The sequence below is a fragment of the Gymnodraco acuticeps genome, unplaced genomic scaffold, assembly GCF_902827175.1.
Source record: "Gymnodraco acuticeps unplaced genomic scaffold, fGymAcu1.1, whole genome shotgun sequence".
NCBI classification, from domain to species: domain Eukaryota; kingdom Metazoa; phylum Chordata; class Actinopteri; order Perciformes; family Bathydraconidae; genus Gymnodraco; species Gymnodraco acuticeps.
The window spans coordinates 3973222-4000845 of NW_022989974.1; the positions used below are offsets into that span (position 1 = coordinate 3973222).

At 41.4% G+C, this 27624-nt stretch overlaps 4 protein-coding genes and 1 long non-coding RNA gene across 12 annotated transcripts; 3 read left to right on the top strand and 2 right to left on the bottom strand.

Moving 5' to 3' along the window:
- Nucleotides 1-3702, bottom strand: ogg1 (8-oxoguanine DNA glycosylase). The gene is made up of 7 exons (XM_034211157.1): nt 3316-3702; nt 2825-3192; nt 2211-2390; nt 979-1157; nt 744-891; nt 581-630; nt 1-496 (listed from the first exon to the last, which is right to left on the bottom strand). Exons 1-7 carry the CDS (start codon nt 3423-3425, stop codon nt 296-298), a joined length of 1236 nt encoding a protein of 411 aa, XP_034067048.1. The 5' UTR covers nt 3426-3702; the 3' UTR covers nt 1-295.
- Nucleotides 3703-4358: 656 nt separating this feature from the next.
- qars1 (glutaminyl-tRNA synthetase 1) lies at nt 4359-10569 on the top strand. The gene is made up of 23 exons (XM_034211158.1): nt 4359-4569; nt 4907-5057; nt 5279-5388; nt 5475-5550; nt 5641-5705; nt 5824-5877; nt 6239-6302; nt 6403-6477; nt 6596-6681; nt 6777-6863; nt 6941-7040; nt 7130-7208; nt 7294-7533; nt 7629-7721; nt 7821-7958; nt 8162-8249; nt 8349-8495; nt 8626-8727; nt 8836-8928; nt 9406-9533; nt 9621-9687; nt 9768-9893; nt 9991-10569. Exons 1-23 carry the CDS (start codon nt 4459-4461, stop codon nt 10039-10041), a joined length of 2331 nt encoding a protein of 776 aa, XP_034067049.1. The 5' UTR covers nt 4359-4458; the 3' UTR covers nt 10042-10569.
- Nucleotides 10570-11262: 693 nt separating this feature from the next.
- On the top strand, nt 11263-19151 carry LOC117542968 (glutamine-rich protein 1-like). Of its 2 annotated transcripts, none has more exons than XM_034210865.1 (12): nt 11263-11466; nt 12078-12351; nt 12441-12524; nt 12623-12763; nt 12875-13636; nt 13748-13913; nt 14019-14173; nt 15498-15612; nt 15890-15998; nt 16231-16379; nt 16470-16560; nt 18273-19151. In XM_034210865.1, exons 2-12 carry the CDS (start codon nt 12097-12099, stop codon nt 18457-18459), a joined length of 2214 nt encoding a protein of 737 aa, XP_034066756.1. In that variant the 5' UTR covers nt 11263-11466; nt 12078-12096; the 3' UTR covers nt 18460-19151. The 2 variants fall into 2 exon arrangements, with proteins under 2 accessions (XP_034066756.1, XP_034066755.1); XM_034210864.1 differs by having other exon boundaries at nt 12441-12530; nt 18273-19150.
- A 283-nt stretch (nt 19152-19434) lies between these two features.
- On the bottom strand, nt 19435-24631 carry LOC117543121 (receptor-type tyrosine-protein phosphatase V-like). Of its 7 annotated transcripts, none has more exons than XM_034211208.1 (11): nt 24433-24631; nt 23935-23996; nt 23600-23699; nt 23419-23509; nt 23243-23319; nt 22981-23115; nt 22329-22451; nt 22024-22184; nt 21429-21564; nt 20961-21022; nt 19435-20831 (listed from the first exon to the last, which is right to left on the bottom strand). In XM_034211208.1, exons 2-11 carry the CDS (start codon nt 23937-23939, stop codon nt 20618-20620), a joined length of 1104 nt encoding a protein of 367 aa, XP_034067099.1. In that variant the 5' UTR covers nt 23940-23996; nt 24433-24631; the 3' UTR covers nt 19435-20617. The 7 variants fall into 7 exon arrangements, with proteins under 7 accessions (XP_034067099.1, XP_034067095.1, XP_034067096.1 ...); XM_034211204.1 differs by having other exon boundaries at nt 23935-24044; XM_034211205.1 differs by having other exon boundaries at nt 23935-24044; nt 24516-24628.
- On the top strand, nt 20825-21656 carry LOC117543122. Its single transcript, XR_004568523.1, has 2 exons — nt 20825-21048; nt 21396-21656. It is a non-coding gene; the product is annotated as an uncharacterized LOC117543122 (long non-coding RNA).
- Nucleotides 24632-27624: the final 2993 nt, after the last annotated feature.

The following is a 27624-nucleotide window of genomic DNA, read 5'->3' on the forward strand; positions in this document are numbered from 1 at the left end:
TAGCAGATATTACATGTTCTCTTTATTAAAAAATAGAAACACCTGCGTGCTGTATTGTACTGTAGTAGTGAAAGCATACGAAAGAAGACAACAAAGGTGACAGTAAGCAAAAACACATGTAGACCAAAACCCTGAGAAATGTATTACAATAATTTGTTTTGTGTCATGTATATAAAGTGTCTATCAATTTCATTCTGATCGTTTTTTTTTATGAAACTACACAAAATGTGTAGTAATGTGATCTGATGTGAGTCCTGCTGTATGAAGCTTGTTTACCTGATCGCACAGTGTGATTCTAGGCAGACTTCTTTGCCTTCTTGTGATGACCTGCCTTGGCTTTTATGTTCTTCACAGTATCTATTTTTTCCTTCTTAATTTTTCTTTTCTTGCCTGCTACCGTCAGTTCCTCTTCATCATTTTCCTCTTTCTTCGGCCCCTTCATACGTAGCATTTCTTTCAGATTTTGGAACTTTTTGAGGTCAGCGCAGAACAACACCTAAAACAAATAAAATACTTAGTGGATATATATCAGACGGATTAAAAGATACAAGACAGAAATTCACAGAGACACAACACTCACCGACTGTGCCCAACCAGCATAAGGACCCCACAGTTTTCTGAAAAAATCCCCTGTGCAAAAATATTACATTTAAAGAGTTTTCAATAAAAAATAACCATTACTATGATGATAATGAGTGTGACACTACAAATATTCTAACGAAGTGCATGACTATTTACCGTACCAATATCTCTATGAAGTTTATCTGTGATAGTCTTCTGTCCGTTACCAGATCCATAGTTGTAGTCACGTTTAGCAATCTGCCACACGTGAGTGTCTATGGGCACGGCCTCTGCCTTATCCAGGGACATCAGACAAACACAGTCTGCCACCTGAAGGAGAAACATTGCCTTAATTGTATCGAAATAACAAAAAAATATGAACTAAAGGATTATTTTTATTGCAGTATGCTACTCTACCTTGGTGCCGACACCAGGAAGGGTGCGCAACGCATCACGGGCCTGCAGATATGGGGCACTGCGCAAACCTTCAAGCCACTGGATCCCATGGGTGTCTAAAATCTGCTTAGCGCTCTGCTGAAGGAACCGAGCCCTGTACCCAAAACCAAGGTCCCTGAGCCGTGCCTCTACGCTGGTGTCTGCCAATTACAGAAAACAACACAAGCATGGTGACAATATGTAGACAATGTAAGTATTCAGCTGTATGCCAGGCCCTCCCATTTGACATTCCTGCCCTCCCCCAATAAACACGATTTTTATTATTTATACAAATAAAAAAAAACTATATATATTTTGTTTAATTATAAATAAACTGTGAACTTTTATGCTACGATGTATGTGATGTCAGATAGTAACTAAAACAAAAAATCGCAGGCTACGTCAAATAAATTCATGTGTCTGTTGTGATTTGTGATTCGTCCACATTTAGACCAATCACAGCGTCACACTCTGCCGCCTATTCTGGATTTGTTTATTGTGCATTCTGTAGACTCCCATTTCTGTTTGAATGACAAAATGGACATCAGAAATTGGCTTAAAAGGTCTAAGGATTTATTAAAACGAAATAGCGATGAAAGAACTGCAGCCGATGCAGCTGCTGGCGACCCTGCACCTGCCGTTGCAGCAGCACGCCTTAATGTCACAAGCTTGACCTCGGCAAACCCCGGGGCTGAGTTAGCGAGCCCAAGCCTTGACTCATCAAGGCGGCCGCCACCAACGCTGTCCTCTGAGGCACAGCTCCTTGTTGCCCCTACCATCACCACCTGCGTTGCCACACCCTGTACCACGCCAGCATCATCATCATCATCATCATCATCATCATCATCATCATCATCATCATCATCATCATCATCATCATCATCATCATCATCATCATCATCATCATCATCATCCTCCTCCTCCTCCTCCTCCTCCTCCTCCTCCTCCTCCTCCTCCTCCTCCTCCTCCTCCTCCTCCTCCTCCTCCTCCACTACAGACGCTACCTTGCAGCACATCAACAGGTACTATTGGGCCAGCAACCGCTCAAAGACCAACAGCCCCAGATGATCTTGGGCTTAATAAACCCAACCAGGTGAAACTGGATCGTTCTACCATTGAACCAAAAATAATATAACAAAACTGAAGGGACAAATTATCTGAATATCATATCACACAGGGGCATAGGACTGTAGGGAAATATAATAATAGAGTACCTGCGAGCGCAGACAGGGAAGGAAAGTTGTGGTAAGAGGTTTGATCCAGTTGGCACAGCGGTGCACCCAGAGACTGACACAGCCTCTCCACCATGCCCTGGATACGAGTGATGTGGTTGTTGGAGGTGCAAATGAAGGAAAACAGGCATTCTGTTGGGTCCTGACGCAGCATCCTTATACCTGGGGAGAGAAAAACAATAGGTGTTAGGATAATTTATTTTGTCTTACTCAAAACACAACCACTGATAAAGAAAAGAAAATACCTGAGTAGAAGAGAAGAGAGATCTTGTGATGCTTTCTCAATATTTTTAGGTGAACTTGGCTCGAAATACGGGTACTGATTTGAATATTATTTACATTTGTGTTAGAATTATCAAGTGTTTTTATTTCCATATTACTTTCCATTCATTATTGCAATCTAGCCCAGTTTTTTTGTTTGTTCTATATCTTTTTTGTTTGTGTAGTAAATTCTGTGCTGCATCTCTTGAATTAAGAAATGCTTTACAAATAAACTGTATTATTACATTATTTATTTTACTAAACAAATACTGTCTCTGTAAAGACCTTCTGTGTAATACGTGTACAATGCATGCACGGATTGCAAGCACTCTGACCTGTGAAGATGTCTGCAATGTGCTTAAAGTGGTGGTCTGCTGCTCCCCATTCCTTGTAAAGGTCCCCCAGCTTTACATTCAGCTGGAAATAATCCCTCAGCATCTCTTCCTCCTCCTTGGTGTCCTGATGCACTGGAGTCACAGCCACTGGCTCCTCTTCCTCCTTCTTCACAGCTTCTTTGAATCTGTTGTCTGACTTGTTTTCCAGCTGAAGAGAAACACCAGCTCCCTTCTTCCTGCCACTTGTCTCCCCTTGCCTGTCTAGGCTTTGGTAAATGTGGTACCAAAGAGTGTCATCTGTCTGAGTCAGAGTCCAAACCCTTCCTCCTATCACTCCTGTCCAGTGGCCTTCTGCAGTTTCTCTCCACCTGTGGGTAGAAATGAGTTAATACAAAGATACACACGAGGATTTCAACTGTATTAGGTCTGTCCAGCAAGTCTCATGTTAATCATGATGCTGACAGACTACATCTGAGCTAGACAAAACTTACCGGAAAGATTGTCCGCATGCAAGAGTAAGATCCAGACGCAGCTCTGACTTTGCACAGGCCAGAGATCTCCATAACTTCGCCCCCGATGACAGCACTGTATGTTTAGCCATACCTGTTGTTGTGATGCTAACAGTTAGCGTGTTAGCGTTTCAGAGGTAAAAACAACTGAACACATACCTACCATAATGTCCGAGCATTACAAAACCAGTTAAATGTTATTCAGTATATGTGCCTGCTCGAAAGTAAGACTACACCTTATTGTACAATAATTGTAAGCGGAGCTACAACTTCATTCATGACTTCAGTGCGCGGTTAATGTTTACAAAAATCAGGATAAACTTTCGCGGAGTTGTCTCAGCGAGCGTCGATACTGTTGGACAACAAAAACCTTACACCGCGTTACAAAGGCAAAGATGCTCATATTTCAGTGCAGTTTTTGCGTTTACGTGCTTGTATTCTCTAAAACAAAAGCTTATCTGACATAAATAAGAAGAGTTGGTACGTTGTGGGTTATCTGTCGCCACTTTTGTTTTGTTTTACTATCTAAATACGCACTTTTTTTGTTTTTAAAGACTCTCCAAATAACCATAACCCTAACCCCTAGGATTAATGTTTGTTCCATGTTTGTGCTTTTGAGAAATGAAAAAGTTCGTGAAGGAACATGAATGGGAAACGGGTCTGACAACTGTGAATTAATTAAATTCAGCGATAGTATCTTTGTTCAATTTTAAGATGAATTTCTTTAACTTAATTGCGGAAGAAAATTGTCTAAAATTCCGGTTTATGTCCAAAAACATAACTTTCCAAGAATAAAAGGAGTTGGGATTGAATTGACTGAAATGACAAACTGATGCAACATTTCACAGATCCCGGTAGCCCTTCCTACACTGCTCTGCTGTCAACACAACTGCTGATTGGCTCTCTCGTTCAAAGTGGGCGGGAAAATCAATCGAGCTCATTCCCAATTGGTCAAGGCTATCCGTGCTGCGGTTTCCTATTGGCTATTATTTGTGTTCTTCATTTTTACTTTGAGGTGTACAGGAAGTTTACCCCTCCCTCGCTCTATCTCTCCGAGAAGGAAAGTCGTGTGTTGCCACGGCGTGTCAGATCGGTTCTGATCCAACCGGTTAATAAGGTTGAAAAATGGCGGATATTTTAGCACTTTTCACTTCCATAGGTCTCAGTGAGCAGAAAGCGAAAGAAACCCTAAAAAATGAAGCGCTGAGTTCCGCTCTGAAGGAGGCAATTATTCAGGTATGACCGACTTTTATAGGGGAACTGGATTTCCTGGAGAGACAGCTGTGAAATGAGACTTGCATTTATTTTTAAACTCGTAGTATCTACCCTTTTTTATCATTTGTCTTTTGAAGCTGCTCCATTTAATGGTTTAGAGTTACCTACCATTGTGCACGTGTCTCATAACTTTTGAGTAGTAATAGTAGTAGGTCATTTTTCTTTCATTTTCACATTCTTCAGGTTGGAGGCAGACACTCCTCCCAGGGTCAAGATAACACAGGCCATCTACAGGTCATTCCCACCTTTTGAAGGATTAATCTAATCATTCTGATCTTTTTCTTTTTGTTTACAATAGGCCCATCTTGTCCGTGGGGCATCAGGAGTGGACAAAGCCATGGGTACACTGCTGTACAGTATGGCATCTCGCCTTAAAGACCCGAAACGCGTGGGATTTCTTTCAGACTGTATAGTTCAGAGCAAAATCTGCACAGAGCTGCAGCTAGCAGGTAAATTCTGACGTCTTTGACATGTTGCAAGCTGACTGGTCAACAAAATGTAAACATCAGCTAAATGCAATGTAATGTAAACATGCAACATTAATCACCTCTAATGGATTGTAATTTTTTCAGACTGATCCCTAACACAAGAGAACAATTGTAGAAGTTCATTGCTTTGGATTTATTAACCACTGTGCCTTCCTGCTTCATACATTTTTCTTTTTTTACAGCTGCACTGGAATTTGTTAAGAGTCACCCTCAGGACCCCATCAACCAGAAGGAGTTTGAAGACACATGTGGAGTAGGCGTGTTCATAACACCTGAGCAGATTGAAGAAGCAGTAAGTCCATGAGCTCAAATACTCCAAAGTCTTTTTACTTGCTTTTCTGAGGGTGGTGTGTTCACTGACAGTGTGATCTTGTGCAGGTTGAGTCTGTGATCAAGAAGCACAAGGAAAAGCTGTTAGTGGAGAGGTTCTACTTCAACATGGGACTGCTAATGGGTATGATGTCATATTTGCGTAGTTATGTTTGGACAACATTAAAGCTTTACAAACAGATAGAATATCTCACCAAGCATTTTTGTGTTGCAGGAGAGGCACGTTCTGCCCTAAAATGGGCTGATGGAAAGGTCATCAAAAATGAAGTTGACTTGCAGGTGTGTTTTAAAAAGAAAATATTGTTAGAGGTAGTTTTTTATTGTGATTGTATATTTGCTTCTGAGGTTTGGTGATTCTCACTGTATACTGGAACTTAATACAACTTTTGTCCTGAAGGTCCTACACCTCTTAGGACCCAAGACTGAGGCTGACCTGGAGAAGAAAGCTAAGGTAACACACATCAGAACATTTTGAAAAAGTTCAGCATTACTGGAAATGTTCTTACTTATTTTCTTTCTGCATCCAACTCAGTCAGACACATAACCTACATGTTGAATCACTGCTAAATTAACACAGTACTTCCCTTTTGTGCAGACTAAACAAACTTGATACAACAGAGATTAGGTTTGCTTTATTGGCCCTAGTATTACGATTTTAATACCTTTTGGGTGAAGCCAGGCTAGTTGTTTCCTCTTGTTTCCAGTCTTTATGAAAGCAAATCATTTTATATTCCAAAATGTCTTATTATACTATTAGTCACTGCTTGTACTCTTTGGATTTAATCTGTGGTTAATATCGAACTGTTTTGCAGCCTCAGAAGGTTAAAGTCGCAGAGAATGATGTAAAGGCGAAGAAGGAGGAAGGGGCAGTGAATGGTAGGTGGCTAGTAATGTAGATTGCTGGTTGAAGTGACATTTATTCTTTGTTTGTGTCTGGCAGTTTGTTTGTTTTTAACTGTGCTTGTTGTTTTTTTAGCTGAGGTGAAGACTGGGGAGGTGAAGTCACTTATGGAGCAGCTCCGAGGAGAGTCACTGAAGTTCCATAAAACAGGTGAGAAGAAACCACCTGAACAATCAGAAGCAGAAGCATCTCTGCTACACTCTGTGAAGAGCACATTTAGGGATTTACTTACCCAGTATGTTGATCACCCCTGCTTTTCATCATACAGGAGAGAACTATAAAAGTGAGGGCTATGTGGTCACACCAAAAACAATGGACTTGCTTAAAACGCACATGGAAATCACTGGCGGACAGGTACAAACTTTATATGTGTTGCTGTGGAGATAAACACCCATACTTTAAAATGGTGTATATTGATTTTTCTCCTTTCCTTTTATAAATTCCTTTAGATACGTACTCGTTTCCCTCCTGAGCCAAATGGTATCCTTCACATTGGGCATGCCAAAGCCATCAATTTTAATTTTGGCTATGCAAAGGTACGTCTTTATTTCCTCTTGTAACCACCACGTAATATTGTGAAGCAGTTTCGTTTAAAATAAGTATTTTTCATTAGGCAAACAATGGAATTTGTTTCTTGAGATATGACGACACAAATCCAGAAAAGGAGGAGGAAAAATACTTCACTGCTATCAGAGACATGGTGGAGTGGCTTGGTGAGTTGGATGCAACCTTTTGTGATTCAAAGCTTCTATTTCACTCTACATTCATAAACGTTTCTTATTAATATTATTGTATGGCACAGGATATGAACCTCATGCGGTCACACATGCATCCGACAACTTTCAGGAACTCTACGACCTCGCTGCGGATCTCATTCGCAGGTGAGTGTATAGACTTTGTGTATATGTTGTTAAATGTGCACTAGCTGGTTAATGATGTTGTAATTGTTTATTTGTCTTCATTCAGAGGTCATGCCTACATTTGCCACCAGAAAGGGGAGGAACTAAAGGGCCATAACGCTCCTGCATCACCCTGGAGAGATCGACCCACAGAGGAGTCGCTGGTGTTGTTTGAGAGGATGAAGAAGGGGCTGTTTGCTGAGGGAGAGGCTACGCTCAGGATGAAGATCGTCATGGAGGACGGGAAGATGGATCCCGTGGCGTACCGAATCAAATACACGGCGCATCATCGCACAGGAGACAAGTGGTACGAGAACGGTTGTACTTTTACATTGAGATTTTATTTAAATATGTGCTTTCTCACAACAGGCTGTGTTTTTATTTCCTTGTGTTTTTCTGCAGGTGCATCTACCCCACTTACGATTACACCCACTGTCTATGTGACTCTATTGAAAATATCACACACTCACTCTGTACCAAAGAGTTCCAGGCCAGGTATACATTAATGCTCTGATGTAGCTAAACTATGAAAGCATCTTTTTTGGAGGAACATAAATGCATTGTTATGTTTACGGTCCTTTTTGTTTGTGATAGGCGTTCATCATATTTCTGGCTGTGTAACGCTTTGGATGTGTACTGCCCTGTCCAGTGGGAATATGGACGTCTAAACCTTACATACACTGTTGTGTCAAAGAGGAAAATCATCAAACTGGTAGAGACTGGCATTGTCAGGTAACATTTATATTTCTTAATTACTTTTAAGAATAATCTGCCTTGTAATAAATGGGATGCAGAAACACTCAAGAAATAGAAAGCATTTCTTCACCAGTCATCTCATCAGATTTCTTTATGGGGAATTAGATGCTTTTTATCTTTTTTTTCATGTTACAAATAATCGGTTTGGTAACTGTAGAAGACATTTCTTCTAATTACAGTAACTGGGACGACCCTAGACTCTTCACTCTGACTGCGCTCAGGAGAAGAGGTTTCCCACCAGAGGCGATTAACAACTTCTGTGCCCGGGTATGCAGAATGGACTGAAGGATCATTTGTTGGGTGGTGGAACTAGTAATTAAATGCATGAGAACGGTGCGGTAATGATATGTTACATCTGTTCTGCAGGTTGGAGTCACAGTTGCTCAGACTACGACAGAGCCCCACCTTCTGGAGTCGTGCGTGAGGGACGTGCTGAACGAACAGGCACCCAGAGTCATGGCTGTGTTGGAGCCACTCAAAGTCACCATTACTAACCTCGCTGAGAACGCAAAGGTTTGTACATGAATTACTAATACAGACAGTGCACGCTAAACAGCACCCTAAGGACTTGTTATATTATGTCCTTTGCATATTTACAATCTTTGGTGCTGAATATTCCTGCGGTTGTCTTCTTCTGTCTCAGTCAGACGTACGAGTGCCAGACTTTCCTGCCAACGAGGCCAGGGGCAGCCACACGGTGCCTTTTACACGCACGATCTTTATTGAACAGAGTGACTTCAGAGAGGTCAGAGAGAAAACCCAAAATGATCCTTAGAGTTTAGGTTGCAGACTTTCTTTGTGCAACTTTTTGGATTGCGGACAGAAGTTGATGATGGACTTCTCCTTTTTGCAGGTGATGGAGAAGGGCTACAAGCGTTTGACCCCCGACCAGCCTGTAGGTCTGAGGCATGCTGGGTATGTCATCTCTGTCCAGAAAATCATCAAAGTAAGATTCTAGATATTCTGAGGTTTGGTCCAATTTGTTTATTCTGGTTGAAACATAGCTCATAGCCGGGTATGAACAAAAAAGTTGAAAGTACTTTACTTTAACTGTTGTGTTTTGAAAGTTAGAAATATGCTTGAGCAGTGTTTGCTTCAATTCAATTCAATTCAAGTTTATTTATATAGCCCAATATCACAAATCATATATATTGTCTCAGAGGGCTTCACAAATCAACAAACACAATTGACAATGTAAAAACAATTGGAAACAATGTAAAAACAACAAACGTATCTTACAAGATAAATGTGAAAATACCAATGAAAAAGGTACATAACACAATATGACACAAATACAGTTAGAGTACAATAATTAAAATTCTATAAAACAAAGGGTCCATGAGGATGTTTACTCTGTTGATGTCTTTACTTCCTGGTCCACATCCTCATAACATCTCAAGCTGACTTCACCTTTATTTCCCAGGATGCTCAGGGTAAAGTGGTTGAACTGGAGGTGAACTGCTGCAGTTCTGACACTGCAGAGAAACCAAAGGCCTTCATCCACTGGGTCAGCCAGCCATTAGTGTGTGAAGTGCGCCTCTACGAAAGACTGTAAGTCACAAAAACAGCTTACTGCCAATCGCAACCAATATTCCATGTTCAAAACTCGCTAAACCAAACTTCTTGCTGTCTTTGTAGATTCCTGCACAAATATCCAGAGGATCCGTCTGAAGTGCCCAATGGCTTCCTGACTGATATCAATCCTGTGAGTATATTTAAATCAACAGAGATGTTTTAATGAGTATAGAAGTGATGTTTAAGGTTTTTCCTCCTCTTGTCCTTTAGCTTTCCATGCATACTATCAGCAGTGCCTTAGTAGATACTTCAGTGAAGGGAGCAAAGGTTTTGGACAAATTCCAGTTTGAGAGAGTTGGCTACTTCTCCCTGGACCCCGACAGTACAGCAGATAAGGTACAGTAAGAACAAAAATACTACAGCTGTAGTTCATTCAATAATGTATTTAGACATTTGGAAACATATTGGCAATGTTGTCTCTTTCTCCCTGCAGCTCGTCTTCAACAGAACAGTCACCCTCAAAGAAGACCCTGGGAAAATCTGATTGACTGAGAACAAGCCACACTTCCTGCTTCCCATGAGCCCACAGATACATGTCCACATTGTTTGCATCATTTAATGTGTAACAACAGCAAGGGGACAAACAGCTTAGGCTGAGATTGACTCAAATCAGATATTGTATGCCGATATCCCTAAACTGAAGTTTTGTTTGTTTTCTAAAAACAAAAATTATGTTTCTTGATTGTCAGCTGTGAAAACAACTTTCTGCAGTGTCACTCAGTCAATGTCAGAATCCATTTGAACTCTTTCTACAATAGCTGCAATAATATTTACTTAGTGTTTGTTCTTTGATGAATGTATGCATTTTTGATCATTGTTCAAAAAAGACCTGATGTTTTTTAGGTTAATATTGCCTCTAAGCTGGTGTTACACAGAAGAGATGCTCACAATAGCGTACATGACTTCCTTGCAAAGATGGTATAACACTGCCAAACCATCATGTTTTTTTTAAGACTCAGGGGGTAACATGTGTCCTTTTGACAGGAGAAAATAATAAATAATACCAAAATAACCTGCAATGTCTCTGATCATCTGAAGTTTCCAAAAATTATTCTCACACCAGTAATAATTTAGATATTAAATCTAAAGGTAGAACACAGCTAAAGGTAATGTGTGTGCGCTGTCACTGAGGATTTCAGTAAGAAAAGTCTGAGAAACAGTCAAATAAATTAAAGTGATGTTTATTGCCAAGTCGATTTGAACATACAATAACAAATGTTGCTGCATTGGTGCCATATCATCAGCAAATTAAATAAAAATATAGCAAGTATTGCAACAAAATCAAGAAACATAGATATTGAATATACGAAAATTACAATACAATGTGTACAATAAATCGAATCTCAAATGAAAGAGCTTTACAGCTTCCAGAAGGGGTATTCTTTTGCAAACGCAAAGTATGCTGAAATGTAATGCGTGGGATTTAACCCTGAACTGCCCAAGGCTCACTTAGCACCAGTCAAACATTCAGCGCATCTCTTTGGGACTACCTTAAAAGATTGAGAATCCAGTGAACCACTAGGAGCGTCTGTCTGGCATAATCGGGTTTTAAGGTGGTCTGACATCTACCTGATCTCGAGAGCTACTTTGCCTGTGTGTATCGCCTTTAACTGACTATACTGTCAACACCAGTTATCGCGATATCATCTGGTGGAAACACCGCGATAGCTCGACAGAGCTCCAACTCGCTTTCCGATTGGTCTGAGGGAACTGTTGTAAAATGGCGCCCTGTGAAATATGAGTGGTTAATAAAAAGAAAAACTACAGTCATCGATCTTACGAAAATAAAGATAAATAAACAACACAGCAGCCACAGGGGGATATCAGTATACGTGTCCCTGTAAGAAGAGTGCCGTTTTTTGAGGACAGAGTAGGACGGGTGGGCGGCTCGAGTCTTTGAGGAAGAGAGGTAACGCGCCTGCTAATGTTAGCATGCTAGCTTTGGTAATAACATGTAGTCGGTGGAACGTTACAGACAGCAGACTAACCCCAGTGCCTTCTGGTTTTGCTCCACCTGTCATGCTCGCATTATTACACAAACAGAGCTGTGGCGTGTTATGTTTTGCAAACAACACATGGCTAGTTAGCCATGTCTGATCTAGTTTGTTGTGTAGCTTCAGCAAGATGCATGCCATTCTAATTTCATTGCACAACTTGCATGTTTTCATTATGCAGCAGTTTCCTTCACTGCTTTTGAATACTGCATCGGATTTGGAAAGTGGCCGCGCTTTTGTCCCTGCTCGTACAGTCAGATAGATTTAACCCTTTCGTATTACCCTCTGTCAGTGGTGTCACTGGGCAGTGATCTGTAGCTCTGTTTGTAAACACTGTAAAGTGTAAACTGCACAACATCACCCGTTTTTTGTTACATCAATAACTAAGCAGCTGTCTTCTTAATTTTCAAATGTATTTAAGTTGTGTTATTGAATTCATGGTCAATTTTTTTTTATACAGACATAGAGCGTTGCTACGCCTACAGCTAATTAAAAGCACTTATTTCCTCTCATCCTGCCAATAAAGGAAGACACTGTCAGCAGCAATGAATAACTCCCTGGATGGTACAGGCTCCTATGAGGAGCTTGTTAGGCAAAAAGCTCGGAGCATCCCTCAGCATCGCATGAAGGAGTTCCTGGAGTCCTTGGCCAGCAAAGGCCCAGATGCCCTGCAAGAGTTCACCCAGCAAGGCGGAGATGCTACGACCACTACCACGACTATGGTCTACCAACAAGAGCCCAACTGCATCTACACAGACAGCACGGAGGTGGCAGGGTCATTGTTGGAGCTGGCTTGTCCGGTAAATTAGCGCACTAAATGGACACAAATCAATCTGTTAGCTATATCCATGAATCACAGCTCTCTGACAATGACTGTCCTGTCATGCAGGTTCAGGTTCATGTCCAGCCGCAGCAGCAACAGATACAGGAGTCTCAGCAGCAATCTGTACAGCAGAATACAGAGCAACAGATTGTGCAGGTTGGTACTTTTATTATACCTTTGTGCTGTGTTAATTACTTGTTCCACTTAATTCTCTACTAACATTATTTTATCATCACTATTTTCTTCAGGTGCAGATCCAGGGTCAGCAGCAAGGTCAGATGCTTGGCCAGGTCCTTCAAATGCCCTCTGGCTCCCATCAACAGCTTCAAGGTGTGACAACGGCACAGCTGATTCAGCCTGGGGAACTCACAGAGGAGCAGCACCAACAGGTACACATAAACACACACAATCACAGTCAGCACCATAAGTCACTTTCAAATGTTGCAAATGGCCAGTTTGAATTTAGTTACCATCCATCATTTCTCTTTCTTGTGTTTTAGCTGCAAGCCCAGTTGATAGCAGCTGTTGCAGGAGGTCATCAGATACAAATCCAGACAGTGGGAACTCTCTCTCCGACCCAGCAGCAGGACAATGTTGAGAGGAGGGTACTGGGTACAACCGTTGCCACATCACAGGGAGCAGGGGTCCTCCAGCCAGCCAAGAAGCGCAAGGTCGACATGCCCATCACTGTGTCCTATGCCCTGCCTGGTCAGCAAGTAGCCACAGTGCTGGCTATCCCTCAGGGACAGGGCCAGCATCAGAGTTACGTGTCTCTGCGGCCAGACCTCCTCACTGTGGACAGCTCCCACCTTTACAGTGCTACAGGCACTATCACCAGTCCCACAGGCGAGACCTGGACAATCCCTGTTTATTCTGCTCCTGCTGGAGCGGGAGGCTGTGAGCAGGTCACCCATATTGCCATCCCCCAGGAAGCCTATGGAACAGTGCAGGTTTCAGGGCCAAACACTACGACAATGACAACAATGCCAACACAAGTTACTGTTGAAAATGACAAGCTGAAAAGTCAGACAATTCAGGCCGTTTCCAGCATTACAAGCTCGGGAGGAATGGGAGGCCAGGAAGAAGTGGTGCACACTCTGTCTGCAAACACGCTGTTCCCTACCCAGCTGATGAACGGAAACATCCACATCCCAGTGGCAGTACAGGGCTACTCCAACGCGACACAGTCCCTCATCTGGGATCCACAGCAGCAGGTGCTGCACACCCAGGGGCTGTCGGGGCACGATGGACAGCAGCTTCAGGTACTAACACAGGTGTTATGTTGGACTATTTTGGCCAGATACACATATTGACTTGTGTTGATTGTTTGCATGCCATGAGGTAAGAGTGTTGGTGTGTTTGCGTCTCTGCAGGGTCACACAGTGGTAGCAGAGGTAGATGGCCAGCACCAGGTGCAGGAGCTGCTGCTGCCCGCAACCCTGAAGCCAGAGGAGGGGCTGGAGGTGTGGCGGATATGGGCTCAGAGGAAAAACGTAGAGTTGGAAAAATCAGACACAAACAAACTGGCTCCAATTGGCCGTAAGTACATTTTGACACTGTTTGTTGTAATGTTAAGACATTGATGTGTGTGCATTACCATTATCTTTTTCCTGTAAATCCTGATTTGTGTATTTTGTGTTTTAGGACGCCAAGCACTGCGTTTCCAGGAGGACTTGGTGTCGAGTGCAGTAGCTGAACTCTGCATGGGTCTCTCTTGCATGACCACAGAGGCTCGGGGGCTGGAAGAAGAGACTTATGAGGCTGATGTTCTCTACTATGTATTTCTGTGCATACAAAAAGTAAGTTCACGATGCCCCACAATCACACACAATAGGCGCTTTCACACCGGAGTACTTTTCCCCGTACTTTTCCCTTTTAGTTCCGATAGTTCCTGGGATTTTGCATTCACACCAAAAAGAGAACTTAGTTCATGAGAACTTGTCCCCCTTTTTCAGTCCCTGCTAGAGAGCAGGTACTTTCCTGGGGAGAAAAAAGTTCAAATTTCTGATTGGCTGGGCGAATTGCAAACCACGCCCCGTAAAACTCGGAAAAATGTTGTGAAGCCGCCATTGTATTTGCTGGCATTAGCATTATTAGCATTAGCCCAGCGCACCAACGGAGAGAGAATAACTTATGGCAACACAAAAAAAAACATGGGAGCGGTGGAGTGATGAGGAGGTGTGATGTTCTGGCGATTTACTCGGAAGGCTTCAGAAGAAGCTGCTGGGAGTCCCAGCAGCTTCTTCTGAAGCCAGTCTATGGATGTATAATAAGAACTGGATACAACGTCGGAGGCGGGGTCTCGTTCTTTCCTATGAGCGCTGCTCATTGGCGCATGAGGACAAAATGGCCCAACTTTTGAGAGAGCGAAACGTCACAGATTACCCATCTGTGTCATCAGCTGTCAGAGCAGAAGAACCCCTATGTGCGCTCACAGAGCATGCGCCCCCTAAGCCCCGCCCCCGAGCTCCCACTCTCAGCTCAGTAGAATGAATGGAGACAAAAAATAAATCTAGATTCGGCTTTTAGTGCATTTTACAACTTTACGGACCGAATGATTCTAATAAGGGCTATAAAATAGTTCATACTGGGTAGTTTATTTAGTTTAAAAAAAAAAGTATCCGCAGATTTACAGACGTCTCTTTCCCAATGTTAGTCAATGGGGAAAAGTCTTTCTGGGCCCAGTGATGTCAGGGACTGATAAGGAAATTGTAGTACCGCCGTTTGGACACAACGAATATTTTCATCAGAGTCCGGCGCACTTCCCGGGGGCTTGAGCCAGTCCCCAACTCCGGGGACTTCGGGTGGCAGTATACGCCGTGAAGTTGTTTGCGGCCTGCCAGTAAACCCAAAGCAGAAGAAGAAGAAGTGACGTCAGCGTCTTCATTTGCGTAATCTTCCCTCAGGGACTTATTCCGGTGTGAACGCGATCTGCTCTTTAGTTCCATGGGGGAACTAAGTGCAGGGAACTAAGTGCTGGGAACTAAGTACGGCAAAGTACTTGGTGTGAAAGCGGCTATACACACTCATCCATTCACCTCCATTTAATAATTGTGGGTTCTTGATTTTTATGGAGTAACACTGTTTGACCACATCTTTATTTTCTAAATTTTTCCCCTGCAGTATCTGTTTGATAACGGCCGTGTGGACGATGTTTTCTCCGATCAGTATTACACACGCTTCGCTCACAGTCTGCACCAGATCTTAGAGCCTTGGAGATCATCTATCCACCCGCTAGGTGAGAACAGAGTGTTATCCACATTTTTCTTGCATTTACAAAGCCTGTTTTTTGGTAATCATATCAAATAATATTATCTCCGATAATATGCACAGACACAAAACACAAACCTAGCTTGTTAGGGGTGAAACCAATCACAATTTTTATATTGGGAGTCGGTTTTTGACGTTTTTGGCACAAAACATTTACCAAGAAGTGTAATACTTTTCTCAATGAAATTCAAATAATTAGATAATTTCTTGGCGGGTCTTCATAATCTACCTTTACCTCCTGCCAGGTTACATTATCCCCAGTCATGTGACGGAGGAGATGCTGTGGGAATGTAAACAGCTGGGAGCTCATTCTCCCTGGACATTGCTCACGACTCTTATGTTCTTTAACACCAAGTAAGTTTCTTCCATCCTCACATTAATCATACTGTTAAATTGACATCCAGTTATATTGTCCATTATATACCTCATAGAGCAAATCTTCATTTTAAGACAAATAATTCTCAATCTACATATAAGCAAAATACAAATCTGCACAAGACACTCATTGTCATTCCATACACTTTGGGATACCAATTAACACACAGTGGCCAAATCAGTTAATGTATATACATTATATTTTCTCCAGGTATTTTCACCTAACGACGGTGGACCAGCATCTAAAAGTGGCCTTTTCTAAGGTGCTGAGACACACCAGGAAAATTCCCAACAACCCCAAAGACAAGAGCACCAGCATCCGATACCTAAAGTCAACAGAGAGGTTCATAGGACAGAAAGGTAAACTTTCACACAATTTAATTTGTGATTAAACCCCATGTTAGAATCGATTACAACTTGTATATTGCTTTTGTATTTTTCTCTGTTCAGTCACAGATGACATGTACTCGGAGCAGCTGGAGGACCCAGAGAACCCGCTGCGATGCCCCATCAAGCTCTATGATTTCTACCTCTTCAAATGGTAAAAATATAAAAGTGTTTATCAGTAAATTGAACTGTATATTATGTGTTTGGAGGTGTACATTTGTTTTTATGTAATGATACATGAATCAAACATTTCATCGCTTGTTCAACTGTATTAATCTAAAAAAAACTAGTAATTCTTCTTAGTGCTGCCATGTAGTGTTTTCACTCTGGCCAAGGTTAAAGTTATCAATCTACGATGAAAGCCAGAGTTTCTGCTGCTAAATTATGTATTTGTTATTGACATGGGTTGTAAAGTACACGTTGCACTCAAGAGTTCAAGTGGTTTGAAATTGTGAAAACCTTGTTGCTAAGCAACTGACAAAAACATAGATGTTTTATAATAACTAAAGGATTTTTTATGTTTTCTGCCTCAACAATTTTCCAAAGAATAAGCAAACAAAATTATATAGCCTTAGCTGCCAGCGTCCTTCACCACCTCTTAACAGAAAGAAATGTCTGAAAGTCGATCAATCATTGAACAATTCGTAACAGCTATTTAGATTATTTCTTGCCATTCACGTTTTATTTTTTTATGTTTCACATCATTGTATATATTTTTGGGGTTTGGACTGAGTGGGACAAAAAATGCAACTGAAGACTTAATCTGGGCCTCTTAGAATCAGTCAGCAATTTTTCAGTTTTTGACTTAGTGTATATCACTTGATTAATATAGAATTAGTCGCAGCCCTGATGGCAATAGGACAAACGAAACAGTCTCAAACACTACAAGTAGGCCTGTCACGATAAATAATTTAGTTGGACGATACATTTTCCTGGAAATTATTGCGATAAACGATAATATTGTCGGCACGGTTGTAAGACCATTTTAGACCACTGATATAATGATAATATATCCTAATAATTCAAGTACGTCCTTTCAAACAGAACTTTTTATTGAACATTCAACATAGATATCTATATATATTTATATATATGAGCACACATTGTCTCACAAGCAAAAAAAACCTTCTTAAAACAACAGTCAAGTGTACAGTCCACTGTCCATACAAAGACCCAGCTGCCTCAACAGGCCATATCCAAATCTGTATTTCAAAGTTTTGTCGGGCAAATGTATCTTTGATTGTAAACTGTCCGGAAGGTGGGGGCTCTCCATCTCCAGCTGCCGTGTTTGCTCCCAGCTGGGAAAACGGAATGGGGTGTTTGTGTTTCAGGTGCAGTTTAAGGTTGGTCGTATTGCTAGCTTGTGTTGCTACCGTTTTAAAACAAATGCGACATAACGGCTCATTCAAGTCCGTAGGTTCGCCTCGTTGATTTGGCTTAAATCCAAAATATTCCCACACCGGAGATGTGGAATTAGCTTTTGCAAGCCATTCCATTTAACTTCAAATTCCCCTCGAGTAAGTCACACGTTGTCTCCTGCTTGTCTCTATATTATTCATTTGCACGCGGAGTGACCTGGCTGTGTGTGTGCCTCGCGGCGCGCCTGGCCAGCAGCCACAGCCCGTCTGGCTAAAATGCTGGTCATATCCTTATGTAAACAAACACGCATGTAAACGGCAATTTATCGAGTGCATTTTTATTTATCGTACGATAATTCAATTAATTGCTTAGGCCTAACTACAAGATCAAAAACAAAACCATCATGACGGCACACCTTTTTCAAGAACCTCTCTATTTAACTGGCAGACAAATCTGATATGTTTGTGAATCAAGGTGTCCTCATGCTGTTCCCTGTGTCTCTGTCAGTCCGCAGAGTGCTAAAGGTCGCAACGACACCTTCTACCTGACTCCTGAGCCCGTGGTGGCTCCCAACAGCCCCATCTGGTACTCCACTCAACCAATCCCAAAAGAACAGCTGGAGCAGATGCTCGCCCGCATCACTGTCCTTCGGGAAATCCAGGAAGCCATTAACTTGTCTGAGAGCGTGCACTAGTTTGAGCCGGGACTTATAAATGGACTAAACTCTTTCCTTTCTCTTCACCCAGCCTTTGACTGCTCATTATTAGTAGTTTTGTACTCTCACACCCTCCTATGGTCTTAAGGGGTGGCATGTTTATAGTCATGTGTCAGTGTATCATACATTCACGGACTGTACATACAACAGCTGATCATTTGTTTTATTGAGGCAACCTCTCAACCTTACCACATTTATTTTCTTTTTGTTTGGCCAAAGGATGTAGTGTGCGATCTTTTAATTGGACCTAAACTCTAATTTACATTTTATTTTAACTGTTGGTTCTTTTAACCAATTGTAATTCCCTGTTGTATTTTAATCTGTAGTATATGTCCTATATATTTTCACTGGGGTTGGCCTACGCTATGCTGCTCTCCATTGAAACCCTGCTTTGTTGCTCTTCTTTCCCTCATCTGCCTTTTTCACAGTTAGGTGTCCCAGTGAATACCTCAGTGGTATTACGGAGCGTCCACACAGCAGCGTGCGTTGACGCTTGAAGGTGGGCGTATCTGAAGCTTGGGGATTTTTTGCGAGCAACACGACCAACAACCAATCACATGAATCTCCCGCCCCCGACATACAAAGCAATAGCAATGTTAAAACGAAGTAAACTGGATATAAAATCCCCAAACAGGCGAAAACCTACCAGTTTCACCCACTGTCTCTGCCTCCTCCCTCCATGCCTCGCTCCTCCGGTTTGTATCCCGGTAGATGAACAGAGACTGATCATACAGCACCGGGTGATTCACTACCGCTACAATGAATTTTCCCTCAATTTGTTTGAATATGAGGAAATGACCTGCGTAGTCTCTCCCAGCATACACGCGGTTTGATTGGCTAGCGATTGTACTGGCAGATTTGAATAAACGGGATTTCATTGGCTGACGCCTCCGTCGAGGCGTCAAAAGTTGAACATTGCTCAACTTTTGACGCCAGCTACGCCAGCAACGCTCCACGTCGCTTCCCAAAATGCAGTTCGGCTAAAAGTGATGTCACCCCATTCAAAGTGAATGGGCAGAAGCGTTGGAAGCTTCAACGCACGCCGCTGTGTGGACGGGCCGTTAGGACTGCATTATGTAGCCAAACATAGGCTAAAGCGATTTTAAGTTGTGTGAATAATCCCTTTTTTTTGTATTTCACTTATCTGTCTTGAGCTCAGTTCACAATACAGCAAACTCTGAAGATCACTCGCTTTTTAGTAATTGTTGCTTGCTGTTGGACTAGCTTAGGAGCATTGAATCACTTCAGCAAACAGACTTTATTGCAATACAGTCTCGCCACTTGCCCTGCAGCTATTAGCACTTGCCACACGGTGGAAACGTAGAGGAAGGGCGAAGGATGTGACTTCTGCTGGACCCGCCTTTCTCTCTCCTGTCCATCACAAACCCCAAAACGTACCCGAGGAGGGATCTATTGTATCATACATGTTTATTATCCGACAAATGAAAGACTCTTAAAAGAAAAAGAAGAGGGTTAGCCCTTTTATGTTCTATAATGCTCATAGCTCCTTCATGTACTGTAATGGGTTTCAGTCTTCTAAGGAGAATGACAGTGCCTGTGTGTTTTTGAAACATGACCTTTTTAGTACAGCCACTATACCAACATGTGTCTGCCTTTTTAGCAAGTCCGCTATAAATTATGCACATGCATTCTTGAGTACTTATGTGTGATGTGAAATAATGCACAATGATTTCAAAAGAGGAAACTAAATAAAGTAATCCCGCAGCATCACTTTATCAATAATGGAGACAAAGATATAAAAACAGTGAATTGTTCAGCTAGCTGTACACCCTGAGGATCTAACTGTGCATAGGGAGCAGCTTGATCATTGTGTTCTTGTGAATCTCCTGGTAATTAATTCACAGAACAGGTTTGACCTGTCCGGCATGTTACGCCCTTAATATTTACTTTTGGTCACAAAAAGAAAGTGCTGCGTCTGTGGTTTCTTTACCAGCATATATTCGCATGTTGTCAGGCCGGTTTTCCACCTGCAGGGCTTGGCGTCACAAGCACAACAAGCTTTATTTCTGCAGTCTAATTCCTGAGGAGCTGTATGAGGGCATGCATACCGCTGTTTTTTTTTTTTTAACCCTTAGTCTTGTTTGTGTCTGTAGTATCGGCTGTACAGTTGGTGAGTTCAGAAGGCGTTTGATCCTGGATTAAACGATGAAGAAGAAGGCAGTAACCTCCTCAGTAGGTTCCCAGGGTTTAAGATCTGTTGCATTGCGGTCTGTGGTTGGTCTGATGGAGCTGTCTGTCGGTGATGGCGGTGTCTCCTCCCACCGCTGCTCCCCCTTCCTGAGGAACTGTGTTGGTTAATATTTGAACTGGCTCCCTGAATTTGTGGCCTGCTGGGGAAGAAAATAACCATAATTAAAATGTCATCTTACATTACAATGACTAATTACATGCTGCCTGTGCTGAAATTTGATTTGGCTGGTGTGTTGGTGCTCATAGGGAGCTCATTTCTGTATTCTCACCGTGCTGAGCTCCCTCCACTGAGCCAGTGCAGCAGACACTGATGAACAAATATGTACTGCTCCTGAGTTCACACAAAGGAATGAACAGGTAATGAGAAACTCGTGAGAACCAAACAGTAGAGCAAACTGTCAATGAGAATGGAGGGGGGGGGGGGGGGGTTACCTTGGTTGGTGATTTGCTAATGTATACACAAGCCAAAACATTGTTATGACATAAAGTGGTCAAAATCTGATCAGCTCATTTTCAGACAGGTTTTTATATAAACTTTTATAATCTCTTAACGCAGAGGGAACACATATTTATGTATAGAAGACATGAAAAAGTGGATTTTGCATAATAGCTGACCTTTAACTATCTGCAAAATGCTTTGGTACTTTTACTTGGTAACATTTTGAACTTTGTTGCTGTTACTTTTACTTATTTTAACACTGCAGGTGAGTAAACCACTGGATCACGACTGCACCGACCTGATTTTGGACCATCCACATTCGATGTAGCCTTAGGTCCTCCACGGCAGCCCGGACATCAGGTTTGATGCCCCTCGCACACAGCTGCATCAGCCACAACAGCGTCACAAATGTCCCTGAACGCCCAACACCTGCACTGAAACACCATAATGCAGGATTTAACTTTGACATCATTTTAGATCCATCTGATTAACATGGTTGGTCAGTTATTAAATACAAATGACATGACTATTTTTGTAGTTTGTAATATTGGCATTTAATAGCAAGATTATCTGATCTGTATTATATTTACTCACTTTTGGTTTATTTTAAAAATAAATTGTTGACAATATTGCACTTTATACTGAAAAATGGACACGAAAAATTGAGATCCACAAACACTCTTTTCTCTCTTTAAACATCTCAAAATTGTTTCAATGCAAATGAAATACATTTTGCATATTCAGCATTCACATTCACATGTAATCCATTGCTGCCAACCCTGGTTATTGATAAACCTCTGAAAGCTCTACATGGTAGACTGAACAGGGCACAGATTTTAAATAAGTCAGTAATAAGTTTCCTAACGAAGAGGGTGATGGGCTGGAGGTCTCACCTGCAGTGCACCACGGCCGGTCCCAGGCGTGGAATCGCTTCCATTTGCTGCCGCACATACTCAGTGAAGGCACAGAGAGAGGATGAGTCTTTTGGGATGCCCCGGTCCGGCCAGGCTGGGTAGTAGTAGTGTGTGATTAGCCTGTCAGTTGGACAATCTCTCTGAAACACAAACACTTTCCTTCAACCCAAACACAAAGGCTTCTCCTTCTTCTTTGATTGATCACTGGTGCGGTCAGTGCACACAAGTCCACAGCAGCACTTGAAAAGGTACCAAAGGAGATGATGGATGTTTCTTTTGCTCACCTGTCTGAGGTTAATGGTGGTAACAAAATAATCTGGACCCTGTTTACGGATCACTGTAGTCACTTGGATCAGTCCATGATAAACTGTCCCTTGTTGCAGAGGCCAATACTTATCACACAGCACCTGCACACATAGAAATAAAGGTAATTTCAAACCACTAATTCAACAAGGTCCTTTTTTAAAGACTTGTAAGCTATTTACTGATAGTAGGTGTACGAAAGGAGTTATTTAGTATTTATTGGAAACTCGCTTATTCACTTTCTTGCCCACAGTTAGGTGAGAAGACTGAAACCCCTCACATGTCTTTACGGGAAATATGGAGCTTTAAGAAGTTTAGCTATAAAGACTGTAAAGAGGGAAGAACAGCTAGCCTAGCTCTGTAAACAAGATTTAAAAAGCACAACCTACCAGCAACCTCAAAAGCTCACAAATGAAGTGTTTTGTATAGTTTAAATGACTTAAACTCTGGAAACAAGTTAGCTTAGTCTTTATGCTAAGCCAACTACTTCCTCCGCTGTAGCTTCATATATTACCGTGGGCTATAGACAATTCCTTTAAAATAAGGAATATATATTTCATCTCAGGAGTCAGATGTTGGACACACACACACAGACACACAGAGAGAGAGAGAGAGAGAAAGGGTCTTTCTCACTATGTCCTTGTGTTTCAGAGCTGTCACCATAACGATTATCCTGACGTTCTGCTCCCACACCATCCTCCAGAAGTCAGCCATGGTGTTGTTCAAAGGACCCTGGGTGCAGATAAAGTCTCTTTCTGAACCTCCTCCCTGAAAACAGACACACATGCATTAACAGATGCAGACAGATGTGAAGGCAGACTTACAGACAGACTCAGAGGTGGTAACGCAGGAGGACAGAGTAATGAAATGACAGAGGAGGTGAATGGATTCTTACAGGGACAAAGTTTGCGTTGATGTAGTCAGTGTGTGGTTGGGAGTTTTGGACTGACAGCCTCACGCGACAGTGGTCATCTATAACCAGATGGAGAACAGAAAAAATAAGAAAAAGTCTCACACACTGCAACAAATAGATGATGTAATCTGTTGTAGTGTGATAATGTAGTTACTTACATGGCAATATGTAGGGGTATCTGTTCTTTTCTCTGTTTGCCTCTAAGTCCCCTGCTGTAATGGGAAGTTCTTTGCCAACTAAATCTAGCTCCTTCAAAAAGTCAAGGACATCAGAACAAATGACAAATATAATAGCTTTACAAATCAGAAATCTGATGCAAGGTACATTTTTTTAACTCACCTCAAACTCCTGTTTAAAGCCTTTGTTGTCATTGGCTGCATGTGCCTGGCATCGCAAACGAAACTCCTGCACAATTTGCGCTCTTGAGAAAGTTTGCACCCTGTGAAATATAATTGTCTGATATTTAACCATTTTAAGGGCATTTATAGACAATATGAATGAACCGGCATAGAAAAAATAGACCTAATACAACTAATTGTAGAAGTGTGGTCTGTTTTTTTAAAGACATCTTTAGTGATAAGCCTAACGGCTCAAAGACAAACTTGCATAATGTTTTGGTCTATTCATGGAAATCAGCCACACACTCAAAGTTCCAACAAAAAATGGCGCCTTACCTCATGTCTTGTCTTGCTGTCAACCTCGTACTTTCATAGAAATGTAGCTGGATCTCCAGGTGCTGAAAGGTGCCAGTGTGATTTCAGTGTTGATAGAAAAATACCAATTCCTGTCAATTCAAGTAAAATGTTCTTTTAATTTGACATCAATAAATGTATTGGCAAATTGTAACTGAATAGCTCAGAACATTGTGTCAACCTCTTGTTTTCCCCTCCCCCTTTATGTTAAATATTTTCCTTCTGAGCAGAGTTATGTGAAAACAGAGGAACACACAGAGAAGCTGTATCACACATGTGAGGAAGTTAGTTGCCTTCAAAAATGTATTTGCATCCATGTATACCTCATGTAACCACACTTTCTTTATACTGGTTCAAAACAAAAAAGTTGTACATTGAATCTAATCTACAAACGTCTCCTCTTTTGTATAGTAGACACGTTGGCATACCTGACAAGCACAACCCACATGGAACCCACACGGAACAATTAGTAAAACTGACCCGACAAGATAGAAAACCTGCTCCAACGAGTCCTCAATACACAACACAGAGTCCAAGCTTCAGTATGAGGGTTTCAGGATTACCTTTCCAAAGGGGCCGCTGGTAAATGGTTTAAACCTGAAGAGAAACAGGACAGTAATACACTGCTCCAAGTAATTTTAAGGTTGTCTGGTTTTAATAATACTCAACCCTTTCCCTCTTTCTCCCTCAGGGCAGGGGAGGAGGAAGTTGAGTGGCGACAGTGGGTGGAGAGAGAAACATTAAACCTCTGGGAGGGATGGCAGTACATGATGTTATTAGATACTCTTAGCACTAACAAAATGTAAAGTAACTCTAACTGAGGCTCTGAGAATTAAACTCATGTTTATTCACACTTAAGGTGTTTACTAATACAGTGGACATTTGTGTCTTGTTTAACACATACAGCTGACAAAATGCATCAGTCTGTTGTCATACACAAAATGTGGTAAAATGGCACAAAGCTATAAATGAAATCTTTTTCATAGATTATTGTTCAATTGTGTCTTATTCTCTAGATTATCAGCACTTGATGATTGAAGAGAACACCTGCCTTGTCGATTAGTGAGTTCGTTGTGACACTAATTTACAATGCTTTTTTGTATTTTAAAATCATTGTGGTTTTGTTTTCATTTTTATAAGTAATTCCGTAGGAGCATGTCATCATTGACATTCAAATAGATTTGCAAACATGTCAGATTTTACAAAACAAATATCTTTAAAAGGGAAATGTAGCATGCATGTCCCTCCTTGAGAGCTTTGAAAGGCGCCCATAAATAAAATGCTTTATTATTATTATTATGAATAAACAAATTCAGGCAGTGTCAAATCACAAAAACGACAAAAAAATGCTGTATTGTGTGATTAGTGTTAAATTGAGTGTTAAAGTGTCTAATTCATGTATTATTTATTATTATATGATAATCCAAGGGCAAGTTGTCTAGCTTGTGACAGAGGTCAATCATTCTGAAAAATGTTTTACTATAGCAGCAGTATTATTGGTGTCTAATTTGTGAGATAAGGAAATTCCCCTATAGCCTGCTATATTTTTCACAACACAGATATTCATATTACATTACATGTTACTTGTTAGACGCTTTTATCCAAAGCGACTTACATACGCAATACTGTGGACAATCCCCACAGGGGCAATTTTGGGGTGAAGTGTCTTGCCCAGGGACACAACGACATGCTGACTGCAGTGGGGTTTGAACCTGTGACCCCCTGATCCGCACACATACACACAAACCACTGCGCCACACACCTCCCTCATATTTGTACAATAAACCACAGTTGGAAATAATCTGCATAATTTTTACTTTTGGTAGTTTAAGTACATTTGGATGCTAATGCTTTTAAACTTTTCTTGAGTAACATTTTGAATGCTGGACTTTTACTAGTAACCAGGGGCGGTTCTAGGGGGGGGCCAACACTGACTTTGGACCCCCCTGTGGCCCTCCTGAAAATAAAAAAGTTTATGATTAAACGATTTCTTGGCTGACAGAATAGGCGGAACTCACGATATTTGTCATTCTAGTCGGACCCATTATACCAGGGGTCTCCGCGTAATTTCCACTGGGGACAGGGGGGACATGTCGAAATCCTGTTTCCCCCACTTTACAAATATGTATAACGCAAGCAGCCTCTGTGAGCGAGTGAGACAGAGAGAGAGAGAGAGCGAGTGAGCTAGAGAGAGCACACCTTTATCTATTTAATATATTTGTAAAAAATAAAGTAAGAAATCATTCCAATGTGTACCATAAGACAGTAAAAAAAAGAAGAAAAACAGCTTAAAAGGGGAGTGATTAGTAAAATATGCATAAATAAAAAGAAAGATTGCTAACTAAACTATAGGTAACATAAGATAAGAATAAAAAAGTTTAAATGATTTGCTATTGGTTGTGATCATATTTTAAGATGTTTGGATGATTGAAAAAGTATACAGCTCGCTTTCATATGAGTGTTGAGCGCTGTATCCAGAAATTCATTTTGTGCTCAAAGTGCACCAGATTGATGCATTTAACTTCAACATTTAAAAAAAAAATCTTCCCGGGGGTGCATGCCCCCAGACCCCCCTAGAGGATGTGAGGTCCACCCCCCAAATAAAGCAGATTAAAATAATTAAATTGCATACATTTTCTTTTAGTAAACACTGAAAACGGGTCCCACAGACCCAAACAGCACACAAAGGTTAAAGGTAAGCATATAATAATGTTAAAATGTGCTAAGTATAAGTATATACACTGCAAAAAACAAAAAAAGAGGAGTAAAAGTAGCTCACGACGTGTTTTATTTTTTGAAAGTAGCTCTCATCCTAAAAAAGGTTGGAGACCCCTGCATTAGAGCGTAGAAACTGTAACTATAAGTATCTGAAATAAATATGTGTAGTGAAACAAATACCAATAACTGTATTGCATTGTTTTCTTATGCGCAATTACTTCATACTGTCTTTGTCTTTTTTCGTCCTGCATTTATTGTGCCCCCCTCAGAAAATAACTGGCCCCAGCCTGGCTAAAGTACAAGATCTGAGTAGCCTACTTCTTCCACCTCTGCTTGTTACAGAGTATTTTTACAATTTAGGATTGCTACTTTCACTTAAAGGTGGGGTATGTAAGTTTGAGAAACCGGCTCAAGATACACTTTTTGTTATTCCATGGAATGCTCTTAACATCCCGATAGCAATGAATATCTTAAGTGCTTTGACAAAAAATCCATTAAAAAATATCATCTCTGGAAGCCGTAGTACTGTAAAAAGCACAACCAATCATTTTAGCCGGCCCGGCTAAAATAACTGGATGGCCTACCTGCCTGTCAGCCTTCCATCTGTGCACAAACTTATCTCGTGCCCCCATTGGTCATGTGAGCATTCGTGTGTGTTGGACATGGTGTTGGAGGAGTGGCTCTGTAAGGAAGTGGCAGATTTTTTCCGGCTGTGTATTTTCAAATTCTAGTGCACTCGAGCTGGTTTCTCCAAAATTACCTACCCCACCTTTAAAGTGGACTTATTATGCTATATTGTAAACATATATTGTAGGGCCATACCTATACAAAATATGTCTGTGAAGTTTTTTGCTTAAAATACCAAACAGATCACCCATTGTAGCCATGCCTCATACTGCTCATACCCCTCTTTTGCAGCCCTGAGAAACGCGGATTTTGGGTCCTGAGCTTAAA

Excerpts from the sequence above, each read along its gene's own strand:
- LOC117543121 (XM_034211202.1), bottom strand. The coding sequence starts at position 23,731 with ATGGTTAAATATCAGACAATTATATTTCACAGGGTGCAAACTTTCTCA. Across the intron at positions 23,510-23,599 it reads GCTTTAAACAGGAGTTTGAG|GAGCTAGATTTAGTTGGCAA; the intron begins GTGAGTTAAAAA and ends GACTTTTTGAAG. Across the intron at positions 21,023-21,428 it reads TGTGGATGGTCCAAAATCAG|GAGCAGTACATATTTGTTCA; the intron begins GTCGGTGCAGTC and ends GTGTGAACTCAG.
- LOC117542968 (XM_034210864.1), top strand. The coding sequence starts at position 12,097 with ATGAATAACTCCCTGGATGGTACAGGCTCCTATGAGGAGCTTGTTAGG. Across the intron at positions 12,352-12,440 it reads TGTTGGAGCTGGCTTGTCCG|GTTCAGGTTCATGTCCAGCC; the intron begins GTAAATTAGCGC and ends CCTGTCATGCAG. Across the intron at positions 15,999-16,230 it reads CTTATGTTCTTTAACACCAA|GTATTTTCACCTAACGACGG; the intron begins GTAAGTTTCTTC and ends TATTTTCTCCAG.
- ogg1 (XM_034211157.1), bottom strand. The coding sequence starts at position 3,425 with ATGGCTAAACATACAGTGCTGTCATCGGGGGCGAAGTTATGGAGATCT. Across the intron at positions 631-743 it reads TAAACTTCATAGAGATATTG|GGGATTTTTTCAGAAAACTG; the intron begins GTACGGTAAATA and ends ATTTTTGCACAG. Across the intron at positions 497-580 it reads ATGCTGGTTGGGCACAGTCG|GTGTTGTTCTGCGCTGACCT; the intron begins GTGAGTGTTGTG and ends TATTTGTTTTAG.
- qars1 (XM_034211158.1), top strand. The coding sequence starts at position 4,459 with ATGGCGGATATTTTAGCACTTTTCACTTCCATAGGTCTCAGTGAGCAG. Across the intron at positions 5,389-5,474 it reads CTGAGCAGATTGAAGAAGCA|GTTGAGTCTGTGATCAAGAA; the intron begins GTAAGTCCATGA and ends GATCTTGTGCAG. Across the intron at positions 6,682-6,776 it reads TGGAAATCACTGGCGGACAG|ATACGTACTCGTTTCCCTCC; the intron begins GTACAAACTTTA and ends AAATTCCTTTAG.